At 33.7% G+C, this 12954-nt stretch overlaps 1 protein-coding gene across 1 annotated transcript in view; it reads right to left on the bottom strand.

The window, feature by feature from the left end:
- The window catches only part of SUZ12 (SUZ12 polycomb repressive complex 2 subunit), a 34526-nt gene that overhangs the window by 19278 nt on the left and 2294 nt on the right, over nt 1–12954 (bottom strand). The window contains exons 2-6 of the mRNA XM_069799252.1: nt 11770–11816; nt 11601–11665; nt 6754–6822; nt 3887–3936; nt 984–1069 (exon numbers count right to left, since the gene is read on the bottom strand). Coding sequence (XP_069655353.1) covers nt 984–1069; nt 3887–3936; nt 6754–6822; nt 11601–11665; nt 11770–11816 — 317 coding nt within the window. The remainder of the gene's footprint in view (nt 1–983; nt 1070–3886; nt 3937–6753; nt 6823–11600; nt 11666–11769; nt 11817–12954) is intronic.

Genomic DNA, 12954 nt, shown 5'->3' with positions numbered 1-12954 from the left:
AGTATCTCTCAAATAGATCATTGAGCACTGTGTAGTATTGGAAAAACAAGGCAAGATGGCCTAAGCATGAAACTTGCAGCAAAACATTTCAAATAACCATCAGCACCTCCTGCTTTTTACAATATTTATCCATACTACACCAAGTAACAAAATTGGCTACAACAATATTAACTCTTAAAAACATGTCAAAACAGTTTAACATTCTTAGGCAATATACACAAAGTTCTGACTGCAAATCTTTCCCTTTTTGGTTAAAAATTACAGCATGTATTACTGAGCCTCCCATATTCCCATAGCTGTGAAGATAATTTGCCAACTGGTGTGAAACAAACATAGCTAAAACAGCAAGCAAATTCAAAGATGCTTAAAAAAAAAAAAGATTAAAATTGTTTATGATTCATAGTAGCTAAAATCTGCAGTAATTGAGATGATCGATGTAAAAAACATAGGTACAGAAAAAGCAAGGAAAGAGACAAGACCTGGCAGATAACTGGGGAATTCAAAACAATTACAACTTGTTCCTTTTTATTTCTAAACTCTAAAAGGCATAGACTATTTTATGATTTTGTGATTGCCTGGTTTACTTAAGCCTCTAGACATCACAACAGAATTAATAGTTTAATGATGTGATACAAAAAAATTGAAGTAAAAATAGAAGTGACTGAAATTCACGAGTGAATCTGACTCACAAGCAAGCTAAATTCAATGAAGAAAGCTGAATGTTTTTTTTTAAATTTCCAGTTATTTCTCACAAAGCAGAGCAAAATCCATATATATATATATATTTGCTTCTTAAGAATTCCTTACCCAGTCAATAGAAACCAACTTGAACAGCTTAGTTCTTAAATTTAAAGACTAAATTAATCTCAACAGAAGCATCATTTCACCATTACCTTGTTGCATGGCAATGTTAATTAGATGTTCCAGAATCAGGTAAACATTTTGCCTTAATATATATTAATAGTTTGTCAAATAATTTTTACCTTTCGTTTCTTGTGGCAAACTTTCACAAGCAGTACTTCCAGGGTTACAGAATTTTGTTCATTCTCTGAGTTTTGTGATGGCTTATCTAAACAGAAAAATATTTTAAGTTCTGAAAAAGTGAAGATTTATTCAATGGTGTAAATCCACTTGTAATTACTTTTTAACCATAGGTACCTCCAGGCACAAAGACCTCTAGTCAAATTCTAAGTTTCAATTCTCCCCAAACTTACTGCAAATTCCCACTTGAGAATATATCCTATCCTAACTATTCTAATACTAGCAGATTAAAAAGCACAACTGATCTCCAATGTTTAAAAGAGTAAGCTTGCTACGTCTGGCATTGCCAAAACCATTTTATAGCAGAGAAAAATGATACAGGTAGGTTTAAGGAAAGTCAGAACACACTAATAACAGATGAGTCAAATTATTTCCTATAATTTTTTTCTGTACAGCTTGCAAACCTAGAATTTGGTTTGCATCAAAACTTAAGATCCAGGTGCTATCGGATAGGAAAACAAAACAAAATGAAAAAAAAAACCTTTAAAGATTATTCAAGGTTAAGTATATGCACAATAGCTGTTAAAGGACTCTTGGAAAAAACCTGGGGAAAAAAAAATCTTAGAAAATAAGACTTGGCTTCACAGTCTCTGCACTATAAATTTCCTAGAGCCTGGAATCTTCAAAACAGCTACTACCAGCAGTATGATCAGCAATGCCAATTAAGAACTGCCTTACAAAATAAATTTCACTATATAGTAAGAGAACCTTTCATCATGTGAATTCATGTTTATCTGGAAACGTGCCCTCATATAGAAAAAGAAAAGAAAGATAAATCTTGATTATATATCTGGTTAAAAACAGTTTGTGGAAGAAATTCTGAAAAACAATGATCAGCTAAAACTGAGTGAATCTATAAGAAGTTATTTCTGCTCTTTTAAAATCTTACAAATATCATTATGGGCTTAAGTTAAAAAGCACAATGGCTTCACCTTCATCCATGTCACAAAGAATCTGACATTCAATGAAATACTTTGTTATGCTCATCAGATATAAAGAGCAAAGCATAGTAAAGACAACATAACCCATGTCTCCTCACTTGCTTTCCTCCTGATAGCATATCCACATTGAACAAGCTTAATGTGTTTCAGTTGAGAGAGTGTTCTGGTAACTCATCTACAGACACTAGCAGTTTTATGAAACAAAGGATTTTTATTTTTTTTATTGTAAACTTGAGAATTTAGAAATCTTCTTAGCAAATACAGCAACTCAGGGGAGGGAGGAGAACCCAACAAAAACTCCACCACCCTCTCAGTTTCAAGAGTTTCTAACATAATTTATATCCAGACCAAGAAGCGTATTTATTGTGCCAGGTTCATTAATTTAAATATTTTCTATATTTAATATTCACTATAGCATACATCACTTATGTTAGTGATATCCTTTTCTATGGTACAAATGACCATCAGGCTTTCACTGTATGTAGTACTTGCTTGAAGTGAAAGGTTTTTATAGTTACCAGTAGAGTTGTGCAGTCTAAACATTCAAAAACACACAGAAAGTCAAATATATTAACATCTTTAATATCTACTACAGCCCATATCTGTGTAAGACCACACTGTAATAGAAAAGCAAGGTCTGCCAGCAAAATCTATGGAACCACTATCCTATCCACTAGGTATTTTAAGTTCCATATGTGAGGTTTACTACTATGTACTGTCCCAGAAGGAATAGATTTTTAAGTTACATATTTGAATTTAAGACACATCTGCATACCCTTTCCTCCACCTTTATATCTATTCTTATCACCAGCTGCCCCAAAACTCCTTATCTTTTGTGGTTTCTCAGCATAAATACCAAAAGCAACATACAACATGAAGTTCCTCAGAGCAGAAACAAGATGAATGCTATCCACTGAGACCAGCAGTATTTTGAAGTTCCAGAAGCAGCGTGTTCCTAATCTACAGATTTGAAGAACTTTCTCAAAATAATATTACAGTTTAATAAAGAAGCAATTCTGAAATCTAGACATTTGCAACTTTAACTTTCAAACATCTTACTGAATAGATCTGGTTAAGCACAAGATACTTTAAGAGAACCTAACTTCCAAAAAAAAAGTACAAAACCTGTTACATGAATTTTATTAGCTTTTACATCCAAAGACTAAGATGCCATTCAGAATATTTTTAACTGAAAAATTAGAAACACCGCTTTATTTTAATAGATAAACAGCTAGGGTTTTTTCCAGGGAAGTAAAAAGACGGTTAATTTACCCATGCCCATACAGCACAAAGCATGTCACTTCTGCTTTTGTTAAAGGAACAGAACCCTTCGTGCTGGTCTGGGAAATCCAATATTCCGATTTTGAGAGGTTAAGCCTTATGTGGATAAAAGACGCAATAGAATGACTGCAAATCACTAATACATGATTTCCGTTGCTTTTATAATCGCTGACATGGCCTTTACCTCATTTCTAGGCCCTACCTGATAAAATTTATTCTCACGCTTCTATTTTAAATTAAAAAACACTGCATCTTCCAACTATTTGAAGGCTGAGGGTTTTTTTTAAAGCTACTTCAAATACACCAAAGACACACTCCCATAAAATCACTTTCTTCAGGAGCTCCTCAAGGTCTGTTTCAGTTTGAATGGATGATGCCTTGAAGTATTTCTCAAAGTCACTGTTTTGACTAAAACCCCGGAAGGCTTATCTGCTTAACGTTACAATTATGCTAAGTGTTATTGAAAGTGTTGGAACTAATGGGACAGTCTGAACTTAAACAAGTTAAAATCTTCATCCAAACAGCAGAGATTCAAAATATTCCAATATTCCCCTCAAAGATCAATACTAATTTCAAAGGTGCTATACAAATTAACAGTATAATGAATGAATTAGCAAACATACCATTTTTATGGAAGAACCCAGTAAACGTAAGTTGCAAATGAGCAGACAAGCTAAACAGAAAAAAGAAAGGAAATGTTAGAACAAGGAAGTATTTTCTTCTCACAGCAGCCATTCCACTCTATTCACTGGTGTTCAGGACAGGCCTACACAAGAGGCAGAACTTGTAATGAAGCGGTCCATCTTTCTGACTTGCAAACTGCCTGGATACAGCAGCTGCAATTGAGGCAAAGTTGTAGACCAGTTTTCTCTTTACAGACTGATTCTCTCTATGTATTCTGTGACTTGATAACATTCAAAAAACCCAACAAAGTAGAGGTTTAAACACTACAGTAGAAGGGCATTGTCTGAGGACATGAGATCTTGCCTTCACAGGGAGGCAAACACATTTCCTAGACATTCATCAACAAGAGACAAGTTTTGATGGATATTTTCTAGAACTTCAGCCTGAACCATATACTTGGAATAGATTTTTTTTTTTAAACAAGTATTTTAAGTTTGGTAAGCAGAGCCTTTACAATGGGAAAGCTACAGCCTTAGAAATAAAGATTATCAGTCACATCAAGTCCCTATCATCCATAACATATGCAATCAAAATAATAATTGCATCTATTTTGTTTCACCATGCTGCAACTCATAGCCTAGACTATTCTGCTGACCGTAGACCCCTATTATTTCCAACTGTTATATTCAGAACACATTTCAGCTTAAAGCAAGTATTCAAGAACCTTGATTAAAATGGGTCTCAAAACCATGTAGTATTTCTGAAGTACATAGTATTGAACAAAATATCATCTATTACACTAGAAGACCAGATACAACTTGGAGCACCTTCACTGACTTCTCAGGAAGATACAACCTGACATTCAACATCTATTTTTAAACACAAACATTCCCAAGAGCACCAAGATGATTAGTCAAAGTGCCCAACAGCTTGAGCATTCAAAAGATTGCATCTATACCAACTTGCATCATGCATCCATGTTACTTTTCCAGACCAATTCTAGATTAAAGTATGTTTTCTAATAGTTTTGAAAGCACAAAACTCACACAAATCAATATTCTGACTATTTGGTTTCAACATGGTCCTTATCCTTAAAAAGGGAATATTTACCTAGCAAGTATCCACAATATATGGAGCAAAAGATAATTAAGAAAAATAATATACAGTAAATCTATAAAACCTCTTAGAACACAAATTTTACAAATTTGTTTCAGACTAAATTCTATCTAGCATGGTTGCCTCAGAGGTAATCTAATTATTTGCAAACACTATGGAAAAAGAACAGCTGGTTAAAAAAGCAAGCAAAAAAATACCTCAACAGGTCTTCACACATTCCAGCAACGTAGGTTAGTCTTTAAAATGTCTGGTTTTGTTTTAAAATTTCCAGAATGCTTTGCATTTCATCATCTATTCAGTATGTTAAATAGAAGTATATTGGCAAATTATCTACAGTCTTTCTACCAAAAAAGAACACAAAGCCAACCTGCAGGACTAGAACAGATCTCTGACTGAATTGTACAGATTAGAACAAAATTATTCTGTAAGTCTTACAATGGATTGCTTCATTTCCATCATACATACTTTCACAAAAAGCTTAGGTGTTTAACTAATTCATACAGAAAGAATACAATTTTTAACAAATTGTTATGGTCATCATCTGTTGCACTCAAGCATCACAAACACATTGTATGCCATATCACTTCTCAGTGAATAAGCTTTTCATACCATTTTATTTCAGCACTAGGAAATGCATCAAGAAACAACAGACCAGGCATACTTGCTATGCCTTCTCTTTGCCATCATTACAAAGACAAGCTAAGATGAAAATGAACTGAAATGCATCATTCCCAAGTTTCACATCTCTGCCGAACTTTGACTTTTGCCAAGTACAATGTCAAATTCAGCAAGAGTTCAGTATTTGTTTCTGAAGCACAGTAGTGAGACCTAGTAAAATACGAGTTGTAACCAACATTTAAGTGTGTTACATAATTTAAAGTAAACTCTTGTGGAAAAAAAGAAAATTAACATGACAAAACCAATAGGTACACCAGTATAAAGGTAATTACTATTTCACAATTAGAATTCAGAGTAAGCCGCCCCCAAATGACAATTTCATATGGGATTAATACTTGAAATTATCTATTTGTTAAAGAGGGAACACTGTTATTCATTTAGAACTATGCAAAGGTTCAACATGAGATATATGTGGGGTCAGACCACAAGAAAAATCTCAGAACATGCAATACTTCTCACAAGAAAATTAGAAGGGAAAACTGTAAGCTTTACAGCCTTTAATGAAAACATTTTATAACTAGTTACCCTATTATGGCTTGAGATGGGTAAGATCTTTCAAATACTGTTAGAATTTTCAGGAGTTTTTTTGTTTTGGTTTGGTTTTTTTTGTTGTGGTTGGTTGGGGTTTTTTTTAATGTAACTATGAACATAAGGTTAAAAATAGCAAGTATACAACCACATAAACACCAAATAATATAACTTCACGGTATTTTCCCAAATCTGCCCTTTTTTTTTTTATTCCAGCACACACAGATTAGTTACTGACATAACTGACAATCTTAAAAAAAAAATTAAGGCAAATACCTATTTGAGGCTTCTATACACATTTGAAGAGACAGCATGATGAATATTGAAAATTTATCCTGATACTGCTTTTCTCCAAGTTTTTAAGTAACCACCACACATACACACATTTTAAGATTCTGAAAGCACCATTTCAAACACTAAGTACCTTGCTTCTAATAATTACTCTTCATCACTTTCATTTTATCAATCAAAAATACTTTTGATTTAGCACATGCATGTGTTCATTTGTACCTACATACACAAATACATATATGCAGGACAGTACCTGTGAGATTCTTGTTCTCCCTTCATTTTCTCTACTTTTGATAGCATGTCATCTACTTTGAATGTTTTCCTATGAAGAAAAAGCAGAAAGAATAGTTTCGCATAGCCACTATTCCCATAACATATAACAAGAAAATTTATTCAGTCTAAATTTTGACTTGGTTTTCAATCTTAAACTGTCTATGTATAAAAATTTAGCCTTCTGTTCAGAAAGCACCCTTTTTATACCTTTTTAGGGACACAACTGTAATCCTGCTTCTCAAGCAGTATGAAAATAATACAAAGAATTAAACCCAGACCTTTCAGAAGTAATCCTAATGCTCATTAGAAGTGTCATTTAACAGCACCATATGCAAACCTTGCAATGAACATGTCTAACCACATTTCAGCTTTGGTCAAAGAAAATCTTCCCATTTTAGTGACACTTATACCTACTAGGAATTTACGCCTCAGCTCTTCAGTCATTACTATTGTAATCTTGATAATAATAATGAAAAACACTTAAAATCTTATCTGACAAAACAGTTAAAAATCTAATTATAAAAAACCCCCTTCTTTCTCCACAAATTTATATTAAATGGACACAATACAAAGAACAACAAATTCTGAAGCTGCTTCTAGAGCATGCTCACAGGAAACAGGGGATGATGACGACAACCAATGACAACAATGTCATAGAAAATAATCACTTCAAATCATTTCTCTCCATAATTCTGACATCAGTCTGTTCATGCTCATATGTTCAGCCTGTTCTACCATACATACAATTTAATGTTCACTGCTAAATAAAGTTCCCTCATGAACAGAAGTTACTCAATAGTTTCCAGAATAGCCTTTCAATTTTTCTTTAAAGGAAAATTAGTGCTTGGACCTAGATGCCAACAAAACTGCACTACACTAGATGACAAAGCAAGAACTGTGAGGGCATCCTTCCTTTACATTTATACCTTAGAAAAATGAACCAAGAAGAACATAAGCTGTTGCCAAATACTGGATTTCTTGGGGGGGGGAACAACAACGACATGCTCTGGGGAAGTAATGCATCTGAATGATTTAGTTACAAATCACATGGTGGCTAAATGGTAGCACTGGACAAGAAACACTACACAAGTACAAGGCTGCAGTCAGATAACAAGGAGAAAAATAATCATGATTTGTGTAGCAAACAGTCACTGATTCAAAGCTCTATTCAGACTAAAGTCCACACAGATGACAGATTCAAGGACCACACGAAAATGTGGGATTATCAAAATGAACATTGAAACGCTCAGCTTTAAAGCAAGAGATGTTAAGAACACAGGAATTTGTTGAAAGTTTCAGATTCTAAGGTAAAAAAGTCTCTGCGCACACTCTGCCCAAACTCTTCAAAATCAGCCATGGTTCTGCAGAACAGCAAGTAGTACACTTATCTTTAGGAGGCTTTCTTCAGACTAAAGAATTGCTTAAAACAGCTCTAGATCAAAGTTATGTCATAATCGCAATATGAGCCAGAAACCAGCTAAGAGACAAACATGTTTCAGGAATGGGAGAAAGTTTAACAATCTTTCATAAAATATACTAATATCTGACACAGCTTGCATTTAATATTTGTGAGCATTATTGATCAAAAAAGAACAATGAAACAACCTTTCCTAATTTCAAACTCAGGTTAGTCACAAGAAGAGCCCTCCTAAAAAAATCTTTCAGAAAAACTAAAAATAGCAATCAAAAAACCCATTAAATCAAAATTATTGCCTTTGAAGTTAACTTGTAAGAACATAAAAAAATTACAGAAACTCCTTTAAACTGAATTACTATTTTTATGTTACCATGTTCCCATGCATAACAGACAAAATTAAGTTTTTGTAATAACCATCCCCAACACCCAGGATTTTCAAGACAGCATTTACTTGTGCTACAAGTATGCGCATCTTGCGCATTCCTTTCTCCACCCACTCTTATTCCAGTCAAGCACAGTAATAATTAACAAAGTACTAGAAGTCACATCACACCATGCCATTACTCTGCCAATAAATAAAAAAATTATTCCTTTATCCAAATACTGTGTGGGAAGCAACTTCTAATAACAGTTAGTAACTTCTTTCCAACGCCATCATTTGGTCTAATAATATAGTAACCTGAAGACAGACCCACAGGCAGAAAGCCCATTTCAGTTCTCCATCAAGTATCACTTGACCAAAGCATATTACCTCTCCAATGATAAGCAGCAACTTCAATACTTTTGTAGTCCAAGTTGACACATGGCCATTAACTTATTCCCTATCACCATTTCTCTATACTCAAAGCATTCTGGTCTTTATAAACACTTTCTAAGTATTAAACATACGGACCAACAACAAGGGATAATTTGTTGGTAAAAATGCAGTTTTACTTCCCTACCTCCAAGTGATATATTTGCCTGGCATTTTTCTCAGACTACCGCAGAGCTAGAGATAAAAGATGTGGAGCTATAACTATTATTGTGATATGTAAGTTCTATAAAGTTTGGACATAACTTCTTTATATTTTACATATGATACTATTTACTGAAATGGCAATCAAAAGAATGATCAGCAATTTAAAAATGGCAGAATTAAGAAGTTCTATGGGAATAAATAAATATACATGTACAGTCACAGTCCACAAGCAGACAAACAATGATGCAGTTCTGAAAGATACTTCTTTGCAAAGAGAACTCTACTAACATTTTCACTGAAGCTAGGTACATAATTTTTTCCTAGTATAGGCCTCAGGAAGATCTTCTACTCTAGTTCAGATACTCTTCCTCTTTTAAAGCTGCTTTTTCACCAGAATAACAGGATCGCATACCTTAAGCATTTCTTTTGAATGAAGAATGGCAATTAAGGTCTCGTGCACATTTGAAAACATTTACTAGCACAGATCAGCAAACAACTATCCTGCTAACCTCCTCTGGAAGTTCAGTTGAGACTGTTCTGCCACTACATCTAAGTAGTCCAAACTACCTTTAAACTACAACTTTTGTGGTTTTAACTAGGCTGAAAGAGAAGGACCACAGTACAGATAGACCATGGAAAGGTGGGAGGGGGGAACCCGGGGAGAACACCACACTTCTTTGCAATTATTTTCTGTTTTTTCACCTCAACTAAGCTAGCTCACTTCTGTTGCGTTATTGTGTTTTTATAAAGAAAACCTACTGAAATGTTTTACTTAATCCTCCTAGACCTAATTACCAGAATGATTTCAATAAGTCAGCATTGTCAGAAAACTAGTGAGTGAAATGGCTATTAATCTGCCTGTTAGACTAGAACACCAACTAACCAAAATCACAGCTCTAAAACAAAGCATTAAGGGAACTAGTAAAAATCAGTATGTTTCAAAGAGAAACTAAGCATTACTTGTGCAGTTGAATTTGAACTGGAATTTGGAACAGTGGATAACACAATGTACATGCAAAGTACCACTTCTTGTTTCCCAGCAACTACAACAGATATCCAAAGAAACAGATTCAGGTAAAAACATACGAATTCAATCAAATATAGTTAATATAAGTTATAAGCAAGAACCTCCTGTTGCACAGTTCTAGTTAAAAAAAAAATAAATTAAAAAACAAAAACACCCTGAACATTATTTCTTAAGAATTTGGCATTGCTCTGGTTTAAAATAAGCCATCAATTTACATTGGTAACTTGTAAAAAAACAGTAAGCAGCAACTTATAGTTTAAAAAAAAAATAATCTGATCTGTATCTGTCCTAAGTACCTGAAGTTGTACATTATGGATTCAGTTTTAAGAAAAAGTTATATTGTCGCATTAAAGCTAATGGCAAGAACATTAAACAATATCAAAGAGATCCAAGAATATCTAGTGTAGCTTCTTTAATTTAAATAAAAATGTGCAAATTCTATTGCTCAACAAATCATTCAAATACTACCTTCCTTAGATACAAATATAGTTTAAATTAGATTTGTCAGCATAATCTGATTTTATTGCTATTCCTTATGCGTTCATGATTAAGTATTTCAGTTCCACAGCAACTGTTTCCAAGTGATAAGATCTTTAGCGTTAAAATATTTTAAAATAAGTGTTCAGGCTACAAAAAAATCCAAAGTGTAACAAATGATCTTCAGTGAGGGGGGAAGTAACTGAAAGGATTCTGCTAATAAATAATGTACACTGCACTTTTCACTCTGCAGTATTTATATATTTTAAAGTCTATTGACGTGCAGCTGTAGCACCTCACATGACAGGAATGACTATTTTGCAATGGCAAAACTGGAGCCCATTTCTCAGATGTATCCAGTTCAAAGCAACCTTTTTAAAGTGTTTGCTGGATTTTTTGTAAAATCCTATAAACTGACCTCCTTCGTTTTTCAGCTTTTAAAATAATTACAGAAATAATTACTGGATCTTTCCAAGACTAATTAACAAAACCAAAAGTTTTGTTTGGTTTTTTTGTGTTTTTCTTTCTTAAATAAGCAGTTAGGTTACAGTTTAAAATCGAATGTTTCATATCATTATGATCAAGCAACATTGATTACAAGAGTTCAGACATTACACAGTTTTGTTTGGTTTTTTAAGACGTTCTCCCCCAAAACAGAAAACAAACATGGGAGAATTAGTTAGGATTCTGCAGATAATTATCCACATTCGAGTACTCCCAGTTTCAACAGAAGCCACAAGCATAAAGTCACACACCCCCTTAACGTAGCAGAGAAGTTCTTGGGTCTCAGAAATCAACTGTAACATGATTTATGCATTTTTTAATTCTTCAAAAAGAAAAGGTCATGTTTTACACACCTCGTAAAAAGAGGAGGTCACCCTCCAATATTTTTCAGACTTCTGCTACTTTGTTAACTTTTTAGGATTACTTTTCAAAAAATGATCTTACCTTTTGATATTTGTTCGGGAGTTTCTGTGGGACATGTAAGTGAGAGTCCTGTGCAAAAATATTGGCTGCAGAGGAAGGAAAAAAAAAAAAAAGAAAAGAAAAAGGTTATGGTTTAATTAAAATTTCCTGCAAGTCCAAAGTAAAGGAGTGATAAAGACCAATTACTCACTGCTATTAGATTCCGGGTACGTAGAAATCTGTATATCTGTGTCGGTTCTAAGAAAAAGAAACACATGTTATCCGATATAGCTTATACCTCCAGAAAGACAATCTTATAATGATAAAAAAGTATCTAATTTAGCACATTGGTTTTTTTTAACAATTATCACAAAAGTCATCATTTAAGCAAAGCATCACAATGTCCAAATAACTGCATGTTAACAACTCAAAAGTTACTCCATCTACTGTATAACACAAAGCAACTTCTTGTTTAAACTACCATAAATCAGTAGTCACAACTCAGCTATGACTGCTCTTGCTTTCCACAAAATGTTTCTTACAGGCTTTATATCATGAAAGGGCAGAAAATATATCTCAACATATTACAACCTATTGTCAAATAGGTAAGTTTTGTTCACAAAGTTAATGAATATATCTGATATGATACCAAAATAGTATACTAAATTTACATAGTCAGTCAATTTGGTATCTGATTGTTTTATCCTTCTGGAAAGTACCAAGGTCACTTGCACGAGGTACCAAAACACGAATAGGGACTGTGAATTGACTAGGACAGATAACGGATCATTCTAAGCTAGGAAATCCATTTCCAAAACCTTTTCCATTCAGAGGATCAGAAAAACATTGATTCTCGTAAAGCAACTACTGTTTCAAAGTGCAAAAAGAGGGAGGATAATACAGCCATACGCAATACTGACATGAAAGGGTAGCATCATTTGAAATAGGTGTAGTAACCAAAGTTCAAAAGATCAAGACCTGCCTACAGAAAAGAGGACCTTCAGTTTAGTTTTAACCAATTCAGTTAAATCAGGACAAAAAAGGTTTGTGTCTGGATCAGGTTATATCTAACAAGAATTCCAATCTAAGCTGAAATACACCATTTTAAAACTGAAATAGAAGCCAGCTTCACTAGGTAACATCAGCAAGAACCTTGGAAATTACTTGATAAAACACATTAAGTGGAGAGAAAAAGACAGAGAACGGAGAATGCCTTGATGCCCACGCTAAGGATGCTAACACTGCCTCCATTTCCCACATGAGGAAAACAAACAACTATCTCTTTTTTAAGAAATATGAAACTTTATTTTCATATGACTGCAAAACATTTATTTCAAGTAGCTGGAAACCTTATTGTAATTTATGGAATTCTGTGATTAGAACTAAAAAAAGGACA

Source organism: Haliaeetus albicilla, chromosome 12, assembly GCF_947461875.1.
Source record: "Haliaeetus albicilla chromosome 12, bHalAlb1.1, whole genome shotgun sequence".
In the NCBI taxonomy this organism is placed as follows: domain Eukaryota; kingdom Metazoa; phylum Chordata; class Aves; order Accipitriformes; family Accipitridae; genus Haliaeetus; species Haliaeetus albicilla.
This window is presented reverse-complemented; position numbering and strand designations above follow the sequence as displayed.